The sequence below is a fragment of the Haliotis rufescens genome, unplaced genomic scaffold (assembly GCF_023055435.1).
Source record: "Haliotis rufescens isolate VD_foot unplaced genomic scaffold, xgHalRufe1.0.p SCAF_1, whole genome shotgun sequence".
Classification (NCBI taxonomy): domain Eukaryota; kingdom Metazoa; phylum Mollusca; class Gastropoda; order Lepetellida; family Haliotidae; genus Haliotis; species Haliotis rufescens.
Window position 1 is genome coordinate 69,544,250 of NW_025963779.1, and position 27,483 is coordinate 69,571,732.

At 41.0% G+C, this 27,483-nt stretch overlaps 1 protein-coding gene across 2 annotated transcripts; it reads left to right on the forward strand.

Moving 5' to 3' along the window:
• The first annotated feature begins 1,919 nt into the window (after positions 1-1,919).
• Positions 1,920-20,030, forward strand: LOC124134059 (adenosine receptor A3-like). Of its 2 annotated transcripts, none has more exons than XM_046498691.2 (2): positions 1,920-2,795; positions 17,997-20,030. In XM_046498691.2, exons 1-2 carry the CDS (start codon positions 2,048-2,050, stop codon positions 18,236-18,238), a joined length of 990 nt encoding a protein of 329 aa, XP_046354647.2. In that variant the 5' UTR covers positions 1,920-2,047; the 3' UTR covers positions 18,239-20,030. The 2 variants fall into 2 exon arrangements, with proteins under 2 accessions (XP_046354647.2, XP_048256064.1); XM_048400107.1 differs by lacking the exon at positions 1,920-2,795 and adding an exon at positions 11,888-12,599.
• The last annotated feature ends 7,453 nt before the right edge of the window (positions 20,031-27,483 follow it).

Sequence of the window (27,483 nt, forward strand, 5' to 3'; positions counted from 1 at the left end):
TATGTATATATATATGTGTGTGTGTGTATGTGTGTATGTATATATATATATATATATATAAAGCACAGTAAAGTTCTAACTCTCAGGCACAATATAGTAATAATTAAATAAGTGGAGTAAGATTAAACACAGTTTTAATAGGCTAGCGCTTTCAACTCGTACCACGTACGAGTCTCATCTGGCCATAACTGTAAATAACGATAAATATATATACACACACATATATATATATATATTCCCTGGTGAAATTGGCTTTTCATTTGCCTGTTTTAACCAATTCATCTTATACTGTATTAATTCTATATCTGCATTTATGACATAATAGTGTGGAAGGTCGGCCATCTCTCTCGCACGTGATGAGAAAATGTCATGTATGACATGGATGTGTCTGGTCAGGTAGTTCTACCTGTATACAAAGCTGCATGTGTCATCAATCATAGCAACGTAGTTTATGAGCAAACCGAAGGAAGAATCGATAGGTTCTTTGTGGTTTAATATAGCCATGTAAACAAAAACCCTTTCCACATTCATACGGAATCCTTGCCAGAAGAGTCGATTGTATATATACGATTCCGACTTTATCATGAACGTGTGTTTATGAAGCACTATCAAAAAGTGATGACACCAGGTGTTCGCAAATAGGTGAGCGTATCCAGCCCCACAAACACATGCAAATGTTCACCTGAAACAGCACGGAAACACAAATACACTATTTAGAAACTTACATACGTTAAAACTTTATTTTTAATTTTTAAACGATTCCATCACGTTAATGTGCTGCAAAACCGAAATCTAATCATAATCAAACGTGCCGTTTCTTTGAATGAATTAGTGAGTTTGGTTTTACGCAGTATTTAAGGTATATCACTGAGTGTCAGCTTAATGCGTGAGGAAAGCCCGAAGCGATGAAGATGGCATAGTGCTGACAAAATTAAAGCTAGAAACATAATCGGGGCGACCCGGCATTCGAATCCTCAATCATAGGTTCCTGGCGTGTCCAAGGGACACGACTCTGCACAGCGAATTGCGGCGCCTGGGACGACCCGTGTGTCTGTGAACAGATACTAAATTTATGATTATACAGATAATGATCGATGCTTATATGTCCTCGTCCCCTCATTAGAGCATCTTCAAAAGAAGATGAAGACATCTGAAGCCTTGCATTAGCTGTCCTCAGTGCATTGATCAAGTTCATGTGAATGCATTTATTGACAATTTGATGACTAGTGTTGGCATAGCGCTGGTAACGATAATGTTACGGAGTGAATCAATACACAGCTTCATCACGAGGGATGCACTAAGCTCTGTTAGACATAACTAACTGAAATTGTAGCGTTGACAATGACAATCCAGGAAAGGTTAAGGAGAAGAGGGCGTTCAAATTGACAAAACCCCTTGGCGTATGTAAGTTTATTATTTTGCTTAACTTTCATATGGCTAATGTAACTGTTTATTGTATATAATTAAAAAGGATAAACGTTTAAAAAGGCGTCCTGTCATTTCCACAATTTTCCGAATTTTGGTAGGTTTATTCGTAAATAATTTAATATTTATAAAAACAGCATGCGCCAAAATGAAGTTGTGTATGTTGAACATGGAAGACAAATGATAATTCTGAATGCGACGTTAATGTTAACCCCATTTCGCCTACTTCACCTCGAAGATGAATTAACGACATTAGCAGTGGATAAAACGCCTATGGTAGGTCTAACAAACACCCTAAGAGATAGCTGTTATCGCAGAAACTTCGGATACCTGAAGGATGATTTTTATTGACATTACTATGAATATATGTAATTAATGATCGAAGTGCAGTAAAGGTTTGACAGACAGATGGTCATGAATGTTCCAGGTCAGACCTTTTATGATGTTAGTACTAATGGCGCTCACTTTATGCCTCATCTCTTCCAGGGAATCGGTGCACGTTGATAGGACGGTGATCGTCTTCCGTGAGTTCCGCGGACGTCATTACTGAGGGCACAGACAACTGTGGTTGCAGGAAGTAAGACATTACTTCTATAGAGAAGCAGAGTAACGGAGCTACACCATGTCCAACACAACAGAAGGATCTTCCTACATCCTTTTCCGGACATTTAATGACCGTGACATAACACTTGTGACGTTTATTGTGAACATCGTCATATTCATCATCGGATTCTTGGCCTTATCATTGAACGCTATAGTTCTCGACACTCTGGTGAAGAGGGGTAATCTGGAACCGACGGATCTGGTGATGTGCCATCTTGCAGCCACGGACATGCTCACCGGGATCCTCATCATCCACACTGTCGGATACAACCTCATCTACTTTCAAAACACCATCGAATGCCTTATTCGCATTGGCGCAGTATTTATCTTCATCTCGAGTTCCGTGTATCATCTTTCGTTATTGACGGGCGACAGGTTCGTGAAGATCGTCTTCCCCTACCGCTACCAGGATGTCATCACCAGGAAGTCCGTGTCCATCATGTCGGCTGCTATCTGGGTGTTCTCCGTCAACCTCGGCCTCCTCCCCTCCTATGGATGGCGAGACTACCCACCGCCATCAGAACCGCCGTGTTCCTTTCTTGGTGTGCTGCACAACGGGTTTCTTCGGTTTGGACTTGTGGTCTTTCTTTTTCCGGTTTTTGTTATCGCCATCCTATATTCGAAAATCTTCATGGTAGCCAGACGACACGCACGTGCTATTGCGGCCACGGACGTTGCTGGTAGCAAAAAGGAGTCCAGCAGTATGAAGTTTACCAAGACCGTCGTTATTCTCATCGGGACATATCTCGTTTCGTTTCTACCAATGGGTATGTACCACTTTCGCATATGTAACCTCGCGAATGTTTGTCGTAAGAGTGAGTGACTGTTGTTTTTGTTGTTGTTGTTGTCTGTTGGTTACCGCCGCACTCAACAATATTCCAGCTATATGACGGCGGTCGGTTAATAATCTAGTCTACACCATACTACCCAGTGATTGATATCGCCGCTTTTAGCAATATTCCAGCAATATCAAGGCGGGGGACACCAGAAATGGGCTTCACACATTATGCCCATGTCGGGAATCGAACCCGGGTCTTCGGCGTGACGAGCGAACGCTTTACCACTAGGCTACCCGACCGCCCCTCGTGAGCATCGATCCCCGCAATTGGGATACGATGACATGCATCAACCAAGTCAGCGAGACTGACCACCCGATCCCGTTAGTCGCCTCCTACGACAAGCATTGTCGCCTGTTACCTCAAGCATGGGTTGCTGAGGACCTATTCTACCCAGGATCTTCAAGGGTCGAGTTGGGTATAACGCCGCTTTTAACAGTTTTCCAGTTATATCACGGCGTGTCAGCTTAATGTGGGAGGAAAGCCCGAAGTGACGCAATTCTTAGATTTTTACCGATTTGGTGAAATCCACGAACACGGGTATGGTGATGACAATCACAGAGACATAATCGGGGCGAACAGGCATTCGAATAAAACAAAACCCTTTCCATATTCATAAGAAATCTCTTCTAAAAACAGAGTCGATTGTACGGTTCCAACTTTATCATGAGCATGTGTTTATTAATCACTATCAAATAGTAATGATACCAGGTTTTCGTGCACAGGTGTGTGTATCCCCAACGGTGGCGCCCGTCACAAACACACGCAAAGGCATGTCGATTGTTCACCTGAAAATTTGTTTTGTCACTGATGCGTCAGATTTGGAAATGTCCCTCCACATGTCTACCATAAAACGTTTTGAAAGCCGATGCCTTGAATGTTGAAACCTTGATCAAACAACTTCTGGACAAGAGTCGTTTGACACCCTTTGAAATCTTTGTAGAAAGAACATGCTCGATTGTATCTCAAACGTTGTGAAATTTAAACACCAAATGCTGGAGCTGCTGGAGTATTTGCTCGACATGAAGGGAAGTTGACTTGTGGAAAGTGTTTTGTCACTCTGAATCTTTCAGTCTTCCCGAGGAAGATGTGAATCTTTATGCATAGATCTAAATATGAAACAGATGATGAGTGGGTGAGTGAGTGTGTATGGTTTTACGCCGCCTTTAGCAATATTCCAGCAATATCATGGCGGGGGACACCAGAAATGGGCTTCACACATCGTACCCATGTCGGGAATCGAACCCAGGTCTTCAGCGTGACGAGCGAACGCTTTAACCACTAGGCTACCTGACCGCCCCAAACATGAGGAGGTCTCACTGGTCTCCTTTATTTCTTGGTGGGTAAATCAGTGGAAGGGAATTGGCTTTTTGATGGTTATTGAACGATATCAGATCATCGATATACCTGAAGCCAATCTTCTTGGCCAAATTACCTTGTTTTGACTTTGCCAATCCGAGCAGAAATTTCAATTAATATGCTTAAAGAAGCAGATCCGCAAGAAGGGGAGCAGTATTGGTGCGCATGGGGATTCCTACTTTTTGCCTAAATGTCTTACCCCCAAATTTTACATAGATGTTATCAAGAGGAAGTCAAGCATTTTACCTTTTGTTCTCTGGTCACCACGTTTTGTAACAAAAGCCCCATGGATCAAGGAATGAGGTTTTTTGTTATGTATGACATGTGAGATAGCGGTGTACAAAGTTGAAAAATCAAATGTTTGGACATTACACTGTCAAGTAATATATGTAGTCTGTATTCAAATTGATTTACCAACATACTGTTTTGCTTGTTATGAGTTGTTGAATTGAACGATTAGATCAAATATCTGTGCTGCATTTCAGTGCTTATACAAATGGTGCTAATAATACAGAGTATATCATTAAAGTGGACCCGTGAAGATCCGGGGTAGAATAGGTCTTCAGCTCCCCATGCTTGTCGAAAGAGGCAACTAACGGGATCGGGTGCTCAAGCTCGCTGACTTGGTTAGTTCATGCCATCTTATCCCAATTGCGTGGCTCGATGCTCATGATGGCAATCACTAGATTGTCTGAATCAGACACTTCAATATTGCTGAGTGCGGCGTTAAACAAAAAAAATAAAAATAAACAAACATAATGATAATAATAATAATAGTGTCCATGGGTGTGCGAAACATCTAATAAATCTGAATACTACGAAAATGCAGCGAGTTAATGCGATAGCCTACTGTAGTTATCATAACATTTTAACATGAATATATACTGCTTAATGTATGAAATACAATAAAAGGGGTATGTGTGTCAGTGGTGTTATACAGATAAACTTCCACAACCGAGGAAACATTAAATCCAATTCGTAGGTTAACCTTGGTATTGCTGAAAGTCTCGATCCATCAGTTTTCTCGCTAGGGGACGTAAACCAAGAACGGGGGTTTCTGCCGTCATCCGAGAGCGCCAGAGCGAGACCGTGTTAATGCATATTCGATATTTTTCAGAGTCGAAGCAAAAATGTCTGCTATATTGTAATCGTCGGATTTATTATTTATGTCATTCCGACGATTTATGTACCAGAAATACCTCAATCAACATTAGCCTGATTCTCTACGGAAATTCTTAGGACGGATAATCAATAAATAATTCACTTTTTAATGTTCTTTGAAGTTGGTCATTGGTCACGTCTTTCTTCCAATCTTTCTAAGAATTGTCGCCTTACATAAAACATCAATCTATATTAGCCGTTTTGTGATATTGTTTTTGGTTGCGGCCATATTAGATGTTGTTTCTGATCGATATTGTCTCATAAACATTGCCCTGTCTTGTAAGGTCCTTCGTTTCTTGTTAGGTTCCTCACTGAAAGTTTGCATGAAGATTTAATGTCATTTGTTTCATATTTTGTTTCTTGGTTGCATGTCAAAAGTTTCTTGGCGTGGCGGCCATATTTAATTCAAGTGTTTCAGAGTGCTTTGTTTTGGGATACATGTCTTCAAAACCATACTCCTCTGAACAAACCGGTTGAAATGTTTTCAAGCTTCTTATGAATCGCCATACTTAAAACATCAAACCATTTCTCGTTTCCTCAAATGTTCAACATGGAAAACACTGAAAGTTGGTATTATGTATCAACATAGTTGCATTATGTTTTGGCTTTTGGGTGCATGTTAAAAGTTGATTTTGTCAAGCAACACTCTCATGCAAAATGGCGCGTAAAACTATTGAAAGAAGCGTTAGTATAATATGAGAATACCCCATCTCACTCCCTTTATATTGCTTCTAGAGCAAGGTACAATCGTGTCTTGAAAGTATTCTGTAGAGGGTATATATGTTGTTGGTATTTAAAACTTGAAATCACACATTATCCCCGCCACAACGTGTGAGGGGCTTCAAGGAATGCGTGCTGTCCTTCCGGCACGTTTAGCTCAAAGACAGATCAATGTTCCTGGATCACACTTTGCACTATATCAGTAAAGCAATGAACAGGTGCATCTTTATATTTAGGATTTTCTTCTTTATCTCTATTTTTCAGGTTTCTATGGCAGGACATTTCAAATGAGGGTAGGGTTTGCTTCCTTTGTATAACCTACAGACCGTTTCTGGACCAAACTTTTCGCAGATGTCAATCTAGCCACGCACACTGCCGTTGTTATATATTTATGTCACATCACGATGACTACAAATTTGACAAATTTGACAAATTGTTTCTGATGGATAACTTAAAGACAGATCATTTTTCTGAACCAAACGTTCTGCACAGACATCAGTATAGCCATCGTTTGGTGTCTATTGGTTTGTAAGAATGCTTGAAATTTTTGGTCCACTGTTATGTAGGAATTTTGGAACAGGAGATATTTTCCCGGTTTCCAAAACAACAAACTTTGTTGCAAATTAAGTTACAGTGATAGAAATTTTAAATATAATTCAGTTTTAATACAGGTAGCCATATTTTGGGGGATTGTACTGAAAAAAGTACATTGGCTCCAAAAATACCTGAAAAGTTGAAAAAAATACATTGTCGACGAGAAGGCGGTTGCTTATGGGCCAATCTGGTGAAGTCTGTATGTATCTAATTTTGTGTCATGGGCCGAACCAGCCGGGCATTTAATTTGGTATGCAAATGTTGCTATTCGTGTCGAATCTGCAGGAGTTATAACACCCCTGTATCCCTGGTGTTTGCATATTGTATATCCGATGCCACTGAACACTGTCGGGGCGGTCGGGTAGCCTAGTGGTTAAAGCGTTCGCTCGTCACGCCGACGACCCGGGTTCGATTCCGACATGGGTACAATGTGTGAAGCCCATTTCCGGTGCCCCCCGCCGTGATATTGCTGTAATATTGCTAAAAGCGGCGTAAAACCATACTCACTCACTCACTCACTTAACACTGTCAATGTTGATGCTCCATGGTGGGCGGGGAGCAGTTTTTTTCTGAATATTTTCTTTCACCATGGCTCATAATCATTCTGGTACAGAGCGCAGTCTTTAGGAGTCAGGCCCAGTGACATCGCTGGCCGCGTGGATCGTTGGTCATAATTACAATGGTTTGTCTGGACCAGCCTCGATCATTTACTGGCCACGTTTTAGAGCTGGACACCTGCAACGTATAACCAGGAACAAACAAAACAAATGCTGCAAATGACGACAGCTGAATTTGAATTGGTCCAATTGTGGTAATGGCCATTGATACCAGGTGTTCGAGAAAAGGTGAACGTATCCTGCCCCACCAGTTGCACCTGTCACCTGTCAATCCACATTCGCCCGAACGTGCATAGCGCACGTATCCCTCGATAAATAGTTTCTTTTGGCAGTTCTGCACATATGTCTGTGTTGTGCCATAAGGTAATATCCAAGTACCTGTGACCGTCCTTGGGGATCAATCACTCTTGGTACGAGGGAAAATCAGTCTGTCTTGGCATCCTTCGGACTGTAACAGAAGAGCACTTATCAAATGGATATATGTGATTTTAACAAATAATTCATAACGTTGCTCTGTCGTGCGGTGCGGGTAATTGTAACTAAAACAATCGTTATAAACATTCCTATTTTATATTGAATCGAGAAGCGCCTCGGATGTGATGGATGAAATGCTTGTGTAATATTTCTTACCCTGAAACGAACTTCGATGGTCCAAGAGCTAGAGCATTGTTGTTACTCATCAAGAACGCAAATGAGAAGAGAAGAGGTAAACAATTCTGACGTAAAAAAAAAAAATTTCGAATATCGCCAAACTCGGACGAATTTGTCAAACATCTCTGCCATAACTTAGTCACCCCAAAGATTTGTACAAAAAATAAATACTGTCGGAAGTTCGCACTTCCTTGGGCCTTCAGGTTTCGTTTTTGATATGTCCCAGCAGATGCCTTCTTTCATTATGAGGAACAGTGATCTGACGGTTACCCAAAAAGTGCAGACCTAAAAGCATATAATTACTGTAAATTACTTTCTATGCATCTAAAAATCCGTATTAAAATTTGCTATCAATGGAAGAGTGTTTTTGGCTTCACGTCCAGTAAGCCAAACACTTTGGCGACCAAACAAACGAATACGTCTTTGGAAATAAACTGAAGATCAAAGGAAAGTTTACATAGGAAAATTTGGAATAACCAAAAAACGCATGCGGTCAGCTGTTTGTGACATGATGCAAACAATTGCCCCAAACGCAGCACACTCATTTCCCAAGAACCAAGACCAAGCAACTGTCGATGCACGTGCTGCGACAAAAAATACTGTAAATAGTTTTTTACACCGAAAGTGTGACACACAATCACCACAATCACACAATCACCAAAAACATACGTTTAAATGCAGAACGGATACAGAGGGCCACTGGTATTGCTATGATGGAGACTCCCCAAGTTGAGATTGCCAGAACACTCGGTTGCTCATGAAACTGATCACACGGTAACAGGACTGGCCACGTCACTGACAGACCTCGGAGTGGCAGACCATGTGTAACCACCCCCTTAGAAGATACATATCAGCGAACTTTTCGCAACCGGTTCGTGACAGTCATGGAATCGTCAGCAACGTCGTTGGGTCACCCTGTCAGCCCCAAAACCGTTAGAAGGCGATTGCATGCTGTTGGCATTAGAAGAGCATACGAACCGCTCCGTGGGATGACGTTAGGTCCAAAACATCGGCAAGACAGACTACGGTGGGCTCGACGTGTACGGCGTTGGCAGAGGCGCGAATGGCAGCGTGTCTTGTCCCCGATGAGAGCAGGTTCAACCTATTGCATGCAGACGGGAAGGTCCGTATTTATCGCCGTAGGGGTGGTTTGGATGGTTCAAGAATCAAGAATGGCTCCTGGTTGTATGCAAGAGTGTAATCTGCGACGACCAGAAGACACCGCTCGTTGTTATCCATGGCAACCTCAATGCACAACGGGATGTTGGTGAAGTCCTGAGACGAGTAGCGGTTCCAGACGTCATCAGACGTTTGACTTTGACGTCATCCATGTGACGGCGCATTGAGACATGCATCCTTGCCAGGGGTTGTCATACGCGGTATTGATGATGACGCCCCAATGCCACCTCAGAGTCCGCTGATATTTCCACCCACTTATTGGCCACAGCCTATGTCACGAACTTTGTGAAAACTGACTTTTTGTACCCAGTCATATACACTGACCGCCATTGGTTTTCAGCTGACTGTATGCATTTGATATTTTACATGATTAACAACAGGTGAATTGAATACACAGAATTAATTGCATCAACATCTTTTTGGTCTTTGTTTTCATTTTACAGTTCATCAAACTCTTTGGATCTTCAGTTTATGTTTTATGCTTTAGAGACGTGCATGATACATTCAGGCCTGTAAAGCACGTGAGTCGTCATTATATGTGGCACGTGCATTTTCACTATTCTGCTAATGCCAGCATTTGTTAAATCAAGTGTTCACGAACCGAAAGCAATAGGTATGATATTCGGATTAATCAAATTAAATTAAGTACAATTTATCCCTCTTCCATTCTGTTGCAGTCGTTGTATGAGATCAAATCCGAGGGGGGAGTGTTTATCCTTCACATCATAACATTTCAATATAGGCTGCCAGAGTGAATATGCTTCCATGGGGGCAGCTGGTGATACATCACACTCAAGGAATCTCTACTCAAGTAATAGAGGCTGTTTTGTTTCAGAGACTTCCTATAGATTATTGTATTTTGGAGACCATCGCTGTATCTTAGTTGTAAAAAGAAAGGTTCTTAGGGTATTTGTGATGCATTGACATAAACAGAGAGGCACATAATACGTACTCACCATAAACAACAGCTGGTTGCAAATGGCGCACAGGAAACACGAACACTATAAAATACGCTTGTATAACACAAACATTAGTTTAGGTGCTCCTTATATGAATTTCCAATATCATTTCCGTCTAAATGCTCATTTTATGAGGACTCGTAGGAATTCAAATCATATAATGCAAAAGAGATGGCTAATCTGATAAATTTAACATCAGACCGGCAGAGTAAATAATGTTATTGCTAGTGGTAGGTAGCAGTTGATGGCTTCCAACACGGTCACTCTGAACCGATATACCATGAAACTAATGGGTCATTTGTGTGACCAGCCTTGTCCAACAATAGCACTATGTGTCAGTAGAAACAGGATCTATGTGACATGGACATGTTCACAGTGTAGGCCTGACGAGAGAACCATCCATTACAGCCAGTCAACATTCTCAGAAAATAGGGCTTGGGAAGACACCAACATCCACTAGAGACTACAATACACAATGGAACGCAATGTGTTTCAACAGCTGGCGACTAAAATGCTCTTACCAAGTATCCAAGACATAATGTTTGAGTGTTTTGTTCCAATCAAATAGAGGGATTTCCAGTACACCAAAGTGCATTCGTGAGAGACCAAAGCCGGACGCTTCCTACGCGTCTAGTTACATTCAGTTGATACCCGCTCCTTACAGTGCATACAGTTAAAAAAATCTATTTGACATCCTTCATAACTGGATAGTGGCGGTGGGGTTGCTTTGGTGTTAAAGCGTTCATTCGTCACGCTAAAGGCCAGTGTTTGATTCCCCACATGGATAAAATGTTTGAAACTCATGCTGATGTTCCCTTTCGTGATGTTGCTAGAATATTGCTATAAGCGGCATAAACCACACTCCCCAATAACATTATAACAATTTGTTATGGTTTTAAAGACTTCTTTCGTTGTGTGTTGAATAACCTATGGCTAAAAGTAAAGTTTCATACAGAAGGAAAATTCATTTTTCTTACTTCGGAGCCAATTTTTTACCTTTTTTATACTTATTGACTGTTGTTTACTTCCTCCAGCAGATCAATAAATTCACATGCCGTGTGATCATTAACACAAAAAATTAAACTGCTCACGTGAGTAGTTCAATGTTAGTGAATTGTGTTGATGAATTGTCCCGAAGTTATTTGGGGTGCATTCGGGATGTAAAACGGGAATTTCAAATTCCACACAGGAGGAAAATCAATTGTATTGACATCGATATCATCATTCATTATGGGGATTTATTTATGATCAGAATATCAATACGATCTACATATCTCAGTATGGTATTGATTTCTGAATAATCATTTCTTTCTGCATTCAACAAGATCCTGCCAATCGTGACCGACATCACATCACTTACCGTTGCACCTCTACAGAACTATAATTCAGTGGGTTAATGGTGTAGCTCGGTGTAAAGAGCTTTGTCGTAATCCCTTTGTCTCGTACATGTGACACCTCGATTCAATCCACTGTACTCATTTATACACGAGATATGTGTTCTTGTTCCATGTGTTCTTGTTCCATGTTTCCATGTTCATTTTAAACCTGGTAAAAACAAATATCTTCTCAATCCCCTATAGCAATCATATTCGTTGTATTATTAATTCGTGTTATTGATACTTTAATGATTTAATTCCATAAATATCCGAAAAAGATCATGTTTCAGCAAACCGATCTGTTCGAGTAATGTCTGTGTGTTGGGCGAGTTAACATATGCATCGTGTGTGGCCAAAGACAAGTTCTTTGTTTTAATATGGCTGATGCAAATAATACGTCTGGAGTTTTGTTTCTGACATTGAATGGTAAGGAAATCACAATTGTATCTCTTGCGATAAATATAGTTATATTCATGGTGGGATTCCTTGCCCTGTCTCTAAATGCAATTGTTGTGGACAGTTTGGTGAAGAGGACTGTTCTGGAGGCCACGGATCTGGTGATGTGCCACCTTTCCACCACCGATATGCTCACAGGGGTCCTAATCATTCACACAGTTGGGTACAACATTATCAACTTTCAGAACGCTACAGAATGTCTGGTTCGTCTTGGCGTCGTCTTCACTTTCGTGGGTTGCTCTATCTACCACCTTGCCCTCCTGACATTGGACAGGTTCGTGCAGATTGTGTATCCTTACCGCTACCAGGATATCATCACCAGGAGGTCCGTGTCCATCATGTCGGCTGCTATCTGGGTCTTCTCCGTCAACCTCGGCCTCATCCCAGCCTATGGCTGGAGGGATACACCGGGGCCATCAGAACCGGCATGTTCTCTACTGGGAGTCCTGACGGCAGGATACATACAGATGGGACTATTTTTCACCTTCGTTCCACTTGTTGTGATTTGTGTCCTGTACATGAAGATATTTCTGGTTGTTCGGAGACATTCCCGCGCGATCGCCGCTACTGACGTGACAGGGAACAGGAACTCTAGAAGCATGAAGTTCACCAAAACAGTGGTCCTCCTTGTCGGAGCTTACATCATCTCGTTTTCACCTCTGGGTAAGACAAGCGGTTTTCAGTGAATTTCAAAGCTGCACTAATTTAGAGTTCTAAAAATGAATGAACCCCACAAGGTTAGATATGGTTATACGGCTCAGCAAAAGTTCGTTTGACTTGAATTATTTATTTTACAATTACTTTCAATATTATTTGAGCGTACATCATCTCGTTGTCACCGTTTTTTACCTGTTAGTGAGACAAGACCATCTTACTTAAGGACAGTCACTACCATGTATTCACAAATTGATCTTATTGCTGAGTTTTATATCTGCTTTTTTAAACAGAATGTCTAAGCTGTCTGTGTTTCGTTACCTATTCTAACCTAGCCAAATTCAATTTCTTCAGTCACTGAAAAGGGTTATATGATGTTCATTACGGATACCACTAAAGCATTGTCGCTGGTGATAAAAAAATAAATCATTTTAGCTTTCAGCCACATGAACACTGTCCACGATTATGATGTAACAGTTCTGGGCATTAAAGGCCGATGTATTATGGTGACCTTTTGATCTTTTCCCATAAGAGGAGATTCCGTCTTAGAATCTCCAGCCACCTTTGTTTGTCATACGAGCCAACTCAATCGGGTGGTCAGTACAACATAAAGACAAGACCATATTACTTAAGGACAGTCACTACCAAGGGTAAACTCAAAATGATCTAATTCCCGAGTGCCATATATTCTTTTTAAAACAGAATATCTAAGCTGTCTGTGTTATGTTTACCTATTCTGGTATTATGGAGACCCTTTGGTCTTTCCCCATAAGTGGAGAATACGTCTTAGAATCTCCAGCCACCTTTGTCATACGAGCCGGCTCAATCGGATGGTCAGTACAACATAAAGACAAGACCATATTACTTAAGGACAGTCACTACCAAAGGTAAACTCAAAATGATCTAATTCCCGAGTGCCATATATTCTTTTGAAAACAGAATATCTAAGCTGTCTGTGTTACGTTTACCTATTCTGGTATTACGAGCCGGCTCAATCGGGTGGTCAGGTTCCTGTCTGGCTCTGTAACTCGACGGCGTTGATCATTGCTCATAACATCAACACAACTGTACCAAAACACCAGTAGTTTGGGTCACTCATGTCTCTTGGCACATGGTGAAGCCACGCTGTAACTGTACTGAGCAGCGAACCAACGAACGGGTTAAAATAAAGCTTTCTATTTCATATCAAGAGATGTAAAAATAATATTGACAAAACCCTTTCCATCATCATAAGATATATATACTTAAAAGGAGATGCCTTTGTACAACTCTGACTATATTATTTTAAACAATATGTTTATGAATCACTGTTAAATAATGTTGATACCAGGTGTTCGCAAACACGAGAGTGTATCCTACCTTACCAATGGCACCCGTCACAAACACATGCAAAGGCAAGTCAATCTTCACATGAAAAAGCATGGGAACATTATGGTACAAGTCAAAATAGGGTATTTCATCACCAAATATTTTGGTCACTGATGTGCCAAACTTGGAAATGTTATCCACATGCCTATCAGAAAAGCTGTACTATAAAGGCCTTTGATGCTGTAAACAACTTTTCAGGAAGAGTCGTATGACGCTCTTTGAAATCTTCACACAAATCGCATACTCGATATACCCTAAGCGTGTTGAAATGTAGACACCAAAGGCTTGAGCTGCTGGATTATTGCTCGACATAAGGGCAAAGTTGACTATTGGAAAGTTGAAGTCATCCCTCTTCCGTCATCCGTCTTGTGGAGGGGTTTTGCCACTCTGAATCTTTATGTATAGATGTAGATATGAAACAGTCAAGGCGGTCTCACTTTTTGTTCATTTCGTAGTTGGGAAATCAGTGGAAAGGAATTGGCTCGCTAATCATTACTGAAGGATATGTGATCATCGATATACCCAAAGCCTTAGTTAAACATCTTGGCCGAATTACCATGTTTTGATGATGCCAAAATTGTGTGCATTAAAAGACAGATCAAGGAGGGGAGAACAATTCTTTTTGCCTAAATGTCCCATTCCCAAATCATCAATATTCGTTTATGTGATATCTGCTGTTTGGTATGGTATGATTGTTTATTTTCAATTGGAACTAAATTACATTTCAACGTTAAGCTCTCCTGATATACCCTATATATTTGTGATTTTTTAATTCAGAAGAGGCATTTTGATTACGAGGGGCATTCTGACTAACATCGCTTGACGCAGTGCATAGACTGTCAGGCTCGGGCACTATGTAGTTATTTATCAATTTACTTGGACACATCTTTATAATCACCTTCAAATGATCAGTCCAATCAACAACTGATCAGTCAATCGCCACATGTCAAGTGAGTGAATATTTTTCGTCGTTAAATGCGTCGTAGTGAATTAAACTGTGTAAAGCTCGTGTGGGACACAACTAGTGATACAGACGAAATGTAACTTGCAAACGCAAATTCCAATCGTCAGACAGTTTTGCCTTAACTACGTGAAGGTTCAAACTCAAACCTTTCTTTAACTGAATCTATTGCAGAATGCAGATGATTTGTCCCTGGTGTAGCACTGGCAGCTATGGTTTTCTAAACCTGAGAAAGTTGCAGATGAGTATTGTGTATCTGATCATGACAGCCTCCGTGTTCAGATGATTATTATCGTCCGTCACGTTTTGTTTCGGGAACTCAAAACACCGTAAATTTCTTGTCCACAGAATTCAGTCCACAATGCTCAGCAGCAGGTTCCTTTTGCAATTTTGTTTTTCAGTTTTTATGACAACAAAATGTGTGAGGATGAGAGTATGATTTGTTTTTGCTGCCTCGTGTTTATTTTGGAGACAAGACATTATTATCAATTTCCAGAGCACATGTCATGAACCATTTGTATGTCTTCACGTATGCAGTGTATCCGATGATAACCAATGTTCCCTGTGATATTCTCCCGGTAGCATCACGGTAATGAGATGGCTAAAGGTGCCAATTATCTTGCAGCATGTTAATCAGTTTCTGATTCTGTGGCATTGATTCCCAGGCGGTGATTGTGGTCAGGATATTAAGTCTTGCGCTCAGTAGAACATACCATTGGCGGGGGATAAGAGGAATTCTTGCTTTTATATATTGCAGCTCTGGTAGCAATGTGTTCTCACGTTAGACTAGTGCGGATGATTATTATCTATTTCAACTCTGGTAGCAATGTGTTCTAACGTTGGACTGATACAGATGATTATTATCTATTTTAGCTCCGGTAGCAATGTGTTCTAACGTTTGACTGATACAGATGATTATTATCTATTTCAACTCTGGTAGCAATGTGTTCTAACGTTTGACTGATACAAATGGTTATTATGTATTGCAGTTCTGGTAGCAGTGTGTTCTAACGTTTGACTGATACAGATGATTATTATCTATTTTAGCTCTGGTAGCAATGTGTTCTAACGTTTGACTGATACAGATGATTATTATCTATTGCAGTTCTGGTAGCAGTGTGTTCTAACGTTTGACTGATACAGATGATTATTATCTATTTTAGCTCTGGTAGCAATGTGTTCTAACGTTTGACTGATACAGATGATTATTATCTATTTTAGCTCTGGTAGCAATGTGTTCTAACGTTTGACTGATACAGATGATTATTATCTATTGCAGTTCTGGTAGCAGTGTGTTCAAACGTTGGACTGATACAGATGATTATTATCTATTGCAGTTCTGGTAGCAATGTGTTCTAACGTTTGACTGATACGGACGGTTATTATCTATTTCAACTCCGGTAGCAATGTGTTCTAATGTTTGACTGATACAGATGATTATTATCTATTTTAGCTCTGGTAGCAATGTGTTCTAACGTTTGACTGATACAGATGATTATTATCTATTGCAGTTCTGGTAGCAGTGTGTTCTAACGTTTGACTGATACAGATGATTATTATCTATTTTAGCTCTGGTAGCAATGTGTTCTAACGTTTGACTGATACAGATGATTATTATCTATTTTAGCTCTGGTAGCAATGTGTTCTAACGTTTGACTGATACAGATGATTATTATCTATTGCAGTTCTGGTAGCAGTGTGTTCAAACGTTGGACTGATACAGATGATTATTATCTATTGCAGTTCTGGTAGCAATGTGTTCTAACGTTTGACTGATACGGACGGTTATTATCTATTTCAACTCCGGTAGCAATGTGTTCTAATGTTTGACTGATACAGATGATTATTATCTATTGCAGTTCTGGTAGCAATGTGTTCTAACGTTTGACTGATACAGATGATTATTATCTATTGCAGTTCTGGTAGCAATGTGTTCTAACGTTTGACTGATACGGACGGTTATTATCTATTTTAGCTCCGGGAGCAATGTGTTCTAACGTTTGACTGATACAGATGATTATTATCTATTTCAACTCTGGTAGCAATGTGTTCTAATGTTGGACTGATACAGATGATTATTATCTATTTTAGCACCGGTAGCAATGTGTTCTAACGTTTGACTGATACAGATGATTATTCTCTATTGCAGTTCTGGTAGCAATGTGTTCTAACGTTTGACTGATACAGATGATTATTATCTATTTCAACTCTTGTAGCAATGTGTTCTAACGTTTGACTGATACAGATGGTTATTATCTATTTCAACTCTGGTAGCAATGTGTTCTAAAGTTTGACTGATACAGATGATTATTAACTATTTTAGCTCCGGTAGCAATGTGTTCTAATGTTGGACTAATACAGATGATTATTATCAATTGCAGTTCTGGTAGCAATGTGTTCTAATGTTGGACTGATACAGATGATTATTATCTATTTCAACTCTGGTAGCAATGTGTTCTCACGTTAGACTAGTGCGGATGATTATTATCTATTTCAACTCTGGTAGCAATGTGTTCTAACGTTGGACTGATACAGATGGTTTTTATCTATTTCAACTCTGGTAGCAATGTGTTCTAACGTTTGACTGATACAGATGATTATTATCTATTTCAGTTCTGGTAGCAATGTGTTCTAAAGTTTGACTGATACAGATGATTATTAACTATTTTAGCTCCGGTAGCAATGTGTTCTAATGTTGGACTAATACAGATGATTATTATCAATTGCAGTTCTGGTAGCAATGTGTTCTAATGTTGGACTGATACAGATGATTATTATCTATTGCAGTTCTGGTAGCAATGTGTTCTAATGTTGGACTGATACAGATGATTATTATCTATTTTAGCTCCGGTAGCAATGTGTTCTAATGTTGGACTAATACAGATGATTATTATCAATTGCAGTTCTGGTAGCAATGTGTTCTAATGTTGGACTGATACAGATGATTATTATCTATTTTAGCTCCGGTAGCAATGTGTTCTAATGTTTGACTAATACAGATGATTATTATCTATTGCAGTTCTGGTAGCGATGTGTTCTAATGTTGGACTGATGCAGATGGTAATTATCTTTTGCAGCTATGGTTGCCTTGGTGTTCACGTTTGGCGGATTTCACGAAATGTCTGCATCCGACGTTGGGGACTACATCGTCTACGCCAGCGTCCTGACGTTCGCCAACTCCCTGGTCAACCCAATTATCTACGCCTTCAAGCTGCCCCCAGTCAGGAGGAGACTACTCCGCTTCCTTGGCAAGGGCGACAACTCTTCCAACTCAGCAACAAATGGAACCGTACAGACGATTGTTACCGATATGGATTAAATAGAATGGATGCATATTGTGAACACAAGGATTGCGTGTAAACGAACTGAACATTGCCACAGAGTGTAAACGATTGTTTTCTTGACATAGCTTTGGAACCTTAAGCTTGAAGTTCATTGTCCTGTTTTGTGATAACAATATATCAGCAGTGAAAGGATATCATTTGTTAATGTCAGGTTTCAACACCTACTTCATCGCCTTCAATTATTAAGCATTTATGATATGTATGTTATCCTCTCAATTTATTCGTGATTTAAGCAAACTGTCATTAGCTGTGTACGAACGAAATTAATATGTGTGTGGGCCATAAACTTGGAATAGTAGAATATGTTATGCCCCAATGAAAAGGTATTGTCATGTGTGATGTGAAGCAACGATAAAGCACGTTTTAACATGTTCGTGGGGAAAAGAGACAACGTTTTAAGGTGAAATAGCAGTTAGGGGCCGCTCCGTTGTTACATGAGATGGTGGGTCAGAGGCTTTAGATGCATTAATGCACTGAAAATAATTACCCTCCCCTATCTAATGCTTGTTTGGCTGACCCTGCCTTATCCTTGTACATGTATAACATGACTCTCCCCCAATATGACCCTCCCCTTGACACTGACATTTTATGACCATGCCCCGATTCCCTCTGACCCCCTTCTTCCTATAATAAATGGACGGTTAGTCTGTTGAATATTTGGCTTTTGGATATTATTCTGTGACTTGGCTAATGGCTGGATGTCATTTTGTGATATTATTTCTAAGTGCCCTACGTTTCTGATTCACATTGCCCATTGTATGTCAGTCCTAGATACAATAGCGAAGTAGTTAGGCTGAGTTATAAAGATGTTAAATTCTCAGCCAAGTGAAAATGTTACCCACAATGTTGCCACACATTTGTCAACTTGGCCGAAGGGATATGAAAACATCTTACACAAGCCTCATTTTCAGCTATTGCTTTCCATCATATCATTTGGCTGTGTTCACGGAGATGTGTCTACCTCAGATATATTTTTTAAACATGAACACATTAACAGTTTACAAGTATGTGAAGGAAGCTGACTTAATACCTTATGCTAAGGCAAATATGAAATACGATGCATATGTGTTTGTTTGTTTGTTTGTTATTTGACACCGAACTGGGCAATATTCCAGCTATATGGCGGCGGTCAGTAGGTAATCGAGTCGGGACCAGCCATTCCAGTGGATGCCATCATAGGCATCGATACGATGACATGCAGATGTGAAAATTATCTCTGCTCCACATAACATAAAAAGGCTCTGGATTTCATGATTAGTTGGCAGAGGTTTGATACTTGGGATATCTACATGAGCATGTGTGTCAAGTTTAAATGTTTATAACTAAGTTAAGAAGACGTTTGTTTTAATGATGCACATTTGTGAATAGCAAATACATGTAACGAAGCAATGTTAATGGCAAGGGTCGGACCTTCTATATTCTGAGAGAAAAGGGTGATTTGAAGCAATGAATAATAAATGGTTGGTCCCTAAGCGTCCCTGGTTGCACCTCTCACATGTGTAGGCACTCAGTATCCACTGTTTCGTACATTGATGTAGGCTTCACAGATCATAATAATAAAGGATTTGTGGTAAGCTTAACGTGTGCTTCAAGGTCCCAATGGTTTTGCTATCATAACGATAATGGATTTTGAGGCAAGCTTGACGTGTACTTCAGAGTCACAAACGATTTGTTATTTCTATCATATGACTTTTATGTCTTAGCCTTAGTAAGTCTGATGTAATTCGAACAAATGCATATTTTCATATCTGTTGTATGGATAAACTATTCGAGTCTCAATAAAAATGACTTATCTTTCTTTTGTTCTCGATGATTGTAGGATTCGATTTCTACCGGGCAGTATTGGCTATTAAATAACGTACCCGTGTTAATGGGCAAGAGCTTGAGATGTCCCAACAATATTAATTTCAGATCCTCCAGACATACTTCTAATACTCTCCAGAGTGAAGGTGGAGTGAGGAGGCGTGTGAGTTTCAGTGATGCATGTTTATACTTTCATCGCTATTTTGCCTCTTACTCTGCCTCTGTGCTTCGTCGGATAATCGAGACTGGTTATTCTCTGGGGTTGATGTTTTACTTTAAGCCAGAATGGATTGAATTTTTGGGAACTGCCTCGGCATGTTTCTTTGTTTGTTGTTTAACGCCGCAATCGGCAATATTCCAGCTAGATGACCTGGCCAACGTGTAGTACTACCATAATATGTTCACATCAAGGAATATTTAGGCTGGATTAAACAAAGAAGGTATTTGCATAGTGACCGTCGTGGTTTTCTAGACACTGCTATGTATTATAATAACATAGAAACGGAAGTTGCAGCTTGTGAGCCAGTACATTATAATGATCGCTCAATGTGCTATTATCTCTTAATGACCTCTCAGAGGAAAACACAGTTGCTAGATCGATACTATAGTAAACACCCTACGCCGACCTGTCAGCTGTATCTTTGTCGGGGGTGCTGGTGTTGAATTTTTACAATTTTTGTCAAAGTAATTAAAATCAGGTGAGGTGAAGATGAAATTAGGATTAAAGTCGTGTTCAAGATGATTGCACTTAAATATTGCAGTGTGTGCGTGTGTGCGCGCTAGTTCGGACTTGTTACACTGCAAGCCCAATGACATACCATGCTACAGTTTAACATGGATAGGACCGCCTCCCCCCCCCCCCCCCCCGGAGGGCCGTGTCATACCAAAAGACGTTAGCAGATGGTACATGTTGTTACCCTGCCTAGCGCACGACCTTAAGGGGCTAAAACAAGGACTGGTTGGCTTGGAGTCAGTATACTGTGTCTGCTATGATATTTGGATGAGTCTTGAGGTCACCACTATCAAGCAGAGACTAAACAACAGTCAAAGCAGTGGACACATCTCAAGTCTCTTCCTTCAAAGAAGGCAAAGCCTGTTCCATCAGCTGGCAATGTGATGAGTTCGGTTTTCTGGGATTCCAAGGGAATCCTACTGTTGGGCCGGTGTAGAGGCCAGACCATTGATAGCAAATATACTAGAATTAATATTACAGGGAACCTACAAATTTATTCAGAAATGATACATAAAGAAATGACGTTGTGGAATTTAATCTCCATAATAAATTCAATATCAGGTCCAGGCCCCGTGAGCATCAATGCAGGCACGATTGTCTCCTGTGGTATCCTACCCAAGCTGTTGCTAATTCTGGGTACACTGAGGTCGGTTGGGAGCCCTTCGTCCCAGAACAACCCAAAGGTGTTCAATCAGTGACATGTCAGGAGATCTGGCTTTATCATATAATTGGTAATATTCCTATGTTTCTCGGCAGGATAAAGTCAACGGATAAAAACGATATCTGATGGGGTCACATGCGGATAGAGATGCAAACATCAAAGGTCAAGTAGGGACTACTTTGAGTTTTTATAAACAAACATGGCGTCGCCCTTGTCATTCGGCGATCGAGTCAGAATTAACCATCGGGAATCTGGATAAACTACAGGGATAATTGCTATCATTATCAAAAGAACAGTCTAATATACTGAAAATCAATGTCTAACCGTGACGTAGCTAAGGCATTTTATAAGTTTGGGCAACTTTTGAGATATAAATTTCGAAACAATTTTGCGAGGGCACGAGGCCTAGCCAAGCGGGATCAGTAGCCATATCTGTGCTTGTAGACCTCTGCGGTTCGAAACCTTTTCCACAAATTAAAATAGTTGGATTTGGCCGAAATATGTTTGAATTGTTACCTTGTTTCATTTTGTCGCTGTGTGTACATCTGACTGCACTTCTTAACGTTATGACAGGACAGGCCGACTGTCAACATCGTCTGAACGTGGCCGTGACGACTAGGGTTAGAGTAGCTTCCCTTTGACAAAGGGCAGTTACTCTAGCGGACAGACCGACGGATTGCCGCGAAAGGCAAGTAAAAATAATTGTTGTTTTGCGTATATGTTGCTTCGCCACTGTATAAGAAACAGGTTTCAGTTGGAACAATATTGGCTACTGTCACTGTCCGACTGACACATCACTTGCCCTGTGACGTAATATATATTAATGCGCGCATTCCAGGAAAACTCGCAATGTTTCGGTAATGTTTGTGAGAGAGGGAAAGCGATTTTCAAGCACAGAATTAAAGAATGGCATTATATGATAAAGATGTTATAATGCTTGTGTGTTTGGGGATGGTAAATATCCTGCATTAGGAATAAACATTTTATTTAGCGAACCTTGGCGAGCTAAATACATAGTGTTTATTCCTAAAACAGGATATTTACCATCCCCAAACACACTCGCGTGATAACCTCTATAGCCACGACAATGTTGTGACACGTTGTTGTCTCAGACAGTCGACTGAATAGTCACCCAGGAACTCAAAGTTCTGACCTATGCGCTGGACAAATGGTATGACAACTTGTAACATCTGGTCAACATATAATGTTGACCGGTCATGTCTCCCAGCTGAGACCATGATGCTTCCACAACCATACGTATTGTGCTCTTTGACTGATGCCAACACTACCTCTCTCCACGAACGTCTCCAAACACATTGTCTACCGTCTGTAAAGCGTAATCGTAACTTCGATTCATCAAAAAAACATGGTATATCTCCAATGTCGCTTATGACGAGCCCCAAAACTGCAGTGCCCATTGTTGTCAGAGGCGCCTGTGTGCCGCAGTGAGACGCATTTCTCTGGAAGGACGTCTCACAGTTATCAACCTGCCGTTGACGTCGACAGTCGGATTCCTGTGACAGCCCTGAAGTTGTCCCCTAGTTCTGGCGCAGGAATGAATCTGTTCCTCGCCGCAATGGTGCGTACATATCGATCCTGAATAATGTCACATTTACGTTCTCTAACAAATTACAGACAAACGAAAGAAGGTCTAAAAACAGACTCTGTGGATACATATGACTGATATACCATGAACCACACAACTAGTCTCAGGAAAGCTTTTAAACAGGTCAATTTGAAATTCAGATGCAATTTTAAAATGATTTCGAAAACACACTCAGTTCACAGCATCCCAGCTAGAAAAGATAAAGAATTGACATCGTTAATTTCGGGTTGTGGTGACATTTCTGACAAGGGAGATCAATTCTCCTTGTTTACCCTTGTGCAAAGTTGTCATCCACTGTATCAAAGTCAGTGTCAGGATCTCTGTGGAAGCAGTGCTAATGCACTATGCCGCTCGGTCACCATTGTTGACCTGAGATAAGTTTTGACACGTCTCATTGCACTGAATGAACGCTCAGCAGTAGGAAAGGCTACTGACATGGTGGCAACATGAACATCTGGATCAAGATTTATGGCAAAGTCCAATGTTGCTGAGAAGCATGCATATAATGATGGCTTCTCGTGTGCAGGGAGGTACATCGTCTGATTACAACAGATTGTAACTCAAGTGTATTTTGTTGTATTTCCAATGAACCGCGTGCGTATTCTCCTACCTAAACTAGCAGGCCAGAGAAACGCCACTAAATAAATAATGGTCGTCAGTTTTCAGCAATTTCGAAACGGCATGAAAACAGTTGGGAACACATAGCTGGAATGCAACTTACCTATTCCCTGTGAACATGTGCACGTGCTTCACGTGATTTGCTAGAAAAGTGAATTTTATCACTAAAAATGCAAAATGTGCACAAAATTACCCGTATGAAATTCTGGCATAAACATGAGCAGGGTTTACTCTCTCATCACATGAAACCGTTTAAAACAACGAACGTGCCTCGACTAACCAATGGGCAAATGTGACGTCATCATCTGCAAACAGCCTTGTACATCCAGTCAGGAGAAGGACCGTTGCTCGACGACTCCGCCTGTGTGGTCTCCGTGCCTATCGACCTTTCGAGGCCATGACGTTAACGTTTCTACACCGACGTCACAGACTGAGATGGGCCAGGACTGTACAACAGTGGCAGCAGAGAAATTGGCGAAGAGTGCTCTTCAGCGACGAGAGTAGGTGCCAACTCTTCAAGTCTGATGGGCGGGTTCGAATCCACCGCCGACGTGGTGAACGGACGGCACGTTGTTGCGTCCAAGAAGTGGAGCATTATGGAGGTGGTAGTGTCATGATCTGGGGTCATCATCGACGGAAATCTTATTGCACGTCGTTGCATTGATGAGGTTTTGCGGCCTGTGGTTTTGCCTTTCCTGCAACGACACCCATGGACGCTGTTTCAGCAGGACAACGCCACCCCTCACACAGCTCGAGTCACTAGCGACTTTCTGAACGCCAAAAACGTGGCCGTATTACAGTGGCCAGCCAGATCACCGGAACTGTCACCCCTACTGTTCGGGCTGCAATCGTTGTTTGAGGGGGTCACATCCGATACTGAGCCATGTGTGTAGCACGGGACTTTAAAAGAGATCGACGTCGATTCTGCGGGTGTGATCGAATATTGGACAGTGCACCCAGCATGATAAACGTGTCTGCAGAACTTTAAGTACATGGTTTTTCATCTTGTCATTTTCAAATACCGTTTTTGAATATACTTTTTTCAACATTTAACATCAACTGTTACTCAATTTTGCGTCTGTTTTGTTTTAGACCAGAAAATTGTTTGGTGACGTTTCTTTTAGTTTCGTTTATCTGTCGCATTATGGAGTAAACTAGGCGCGAAATACTGTGCTTCAAACAGCCATTGGGACATATGATCAAGCAAGGGTCGGTACGATTTCTTTTCTAGTACATTTCTGAGGTGGATCTAGGAGCATTGTCACGCACTATGTGACGTTCCACACACCTTGGCATCGTAGGATTAATGTCATATCTATTTGATAAATCTGAGGCTCTTTGAACCGCTGGTCCTTTGCAGTGTCATCAGCACGGATTTATAAACTTACTGACGACAACTGATGCCCCACTTGAGGCTCTCATGAAATCAATGGTTGATTCCTTTAGTATTGTTTGTCCTTGTTCATCGGTTGAAACATACAGAAATGGAAATTGTTCTTTAGTTGATGAGTAGAGTTGCTTCGTCGGCAATTAGAGGAAATCGTTTCTGTGAATAACAATAATCAACTAACTGCTTTCTGATTCGCGATGATCTTAGGTGATAGAAACTCGTTACCAGCTGAACTGCAAATGACTTTTCAATAACTCATCATGTTTGCACGACAATGCAAGAGTGATACAAATTGCTTTTCTCCTCAGCATGGCCCCTAAGTGCAAGTTTTTATCTCTCACACAATACAAGTATCCCAAAAAGATGTTGACATGCCTCTTGATCAGTGTTCTGATATTTGCCCGACCATGAACAGAAGCTGTTATAAGTGCATCGTTTTGGGCTGTCATTTGCGAAAACCGCTCTTGGTAAATATATGAGTCATCTCTCGAGGTGTGTTGGAATACATGTTCGTTTCTCATTTCTGATGTTTTAGATATTTAAGTGATTTTCCCTTACATCCGTTGCTTCTATATTTCTCAGAAGTGTGGAACGAGTTTGTTCAGACTTCAGGTTACTTAATGTGTTAGAGTATTTTTGCAAGCCTATACAAGCCCCGCTGTTGAGAACTTTCTCTAAGGTACAGATGTCATGTAGACAGTTCATCCTGCCTACAGTGGCATTCCGCCTACAGTTCATACTGCCTACAGTGGCACTCATTCCGCCTACAGTTCATACAGCCTACAGTGGCACTCATTCCGCCTACAGTTCATCCTGCCTACAGTGGCATTCCGCCTACAGTTCATACTGCCTACAGTGGCACTCATTCCGCCTACAGTTCATACAGCCTACAGTGGCACTCATTCCGCCTATTCTGCCAACTCTTAAAAATAGCAGACAAAACCTCTATGACCAATCATAAGTATACACTTCATTTATGTCAGTATCTTTCATTTGTATGACATTGATCATATTCATGTTTGTTTGTTTACACCCAGCAATTTTCCAGCTATATGACGGCGGTCTGAAAATAATACAGTCTGGAGTAGAATGTCCAGTGATTAATATTATGAGCATCGATCGACGCAACTGCATCAACCAAGGATGAGAGTTGACCACATGCTCCCTTTAGGATTAGACACTAGACACTAGACACTAGACAGTTGTTTAGATGGAGACGTGATATTAATCTAGATGTCAAGACGGAGATCAATATGTCCTAAGGAAAATCCTCACAGTATTTCATTTAGTTGTAAGCCTATTTTACCATGGCACTTGTGTGATACTTATACACCACAATGCATTGTTCACATTTAACACGCCCGTATGCATCCTTTAGGTAATGCTCATCCATATCTATTCGCATGGCAATGTTCCTTCTGCCAGAATATTGAGTGAGTGATATTTTAGCAATATTCCAGCACTATCATGGCAGGGGGCACCACAAATGGGCTTCATACATTGCACCCATGTCGAGAATCGAACCCAGGTCTTCGGCGTGACGAGCGAACGCTTTCAGTACTAGGCTACCGCGGTGGGTTTAACGCCGCTTTTAACAGTATTCCAGTTATATCACGGCGTGTCAGCTTAATGTGGGAGGAAAGCCCGAAGTGATGCAGGTCTCAAACATTTACCACTCAGGTGAAACCAACGAGCACGGGTGTGGTGCTGTCAAACCTAAAAACGTTATCGAGGCGAACCGGTATTTGAAAGCACAATCATATGTGTCTGTCGTTCCCAAGGGACGCAATTTTGCACAACGAATTGATGAGTGGGTCCCCAGTGCCCATGTGCTCCATGCAGTACACACATGAAGATGTGATACGACGTTCACGCGACGGACGTTCACAAATATGTGATGGAAATTTGTTTCACGCTGATCCATGCGCAGTGTGATCTGGTTTCAAGAATATCACTATCACAGGGTCTTGCACGCTGATAAAATGTCAATTGTGGTCAGGGGAGCATATATTTCTTTAATAACAGCTTATTGTTTCCGGCAATCAGTCGATTTTCAGGTATTGACATCCATGATAGGTTTCATTGATCACTGGTTCTTATGATCGAGTGTAATGAAACATAAGTATGTTCCTTAAGTGGTTTCCATGTGGGTGCATTCAGGAGAAAGCGTTAGGCTGTAGGGGATGCCTCACTGTCATGGCCAACAACTCTGTAGCAAGTACAGCGTTGGTTGTATTTACAAGTTTAAATGGATACGACGTAACCGCACCCGCGCTTGCAATAAATAGCGTTATCTTAGTGATTGGAATTTTTACCCTGGTTTCGAACGCCTTTGTCCTGGATACTTTGGTGAGGAGGACGTGTCTGGAGGCCACGGATTTGGTGATGTGTCACCTTGCCGTCACCGAC

Coding starts and splice junctions, on each gene's coding strand:
- LOC124134059 (XM_046498691.2), top strand. CDS start 2,048: ATGTCCAACACAACAGAAGGATCTTCCTACATCCTTTTCCGGACATTT. Junction 2,796..17,996: donor CGTTTCGTTTCTACCAATGG/GTATGTACCACT, acceptor TATCTTTTGCAG/CTATGGTTGCCTTGGTGTTC.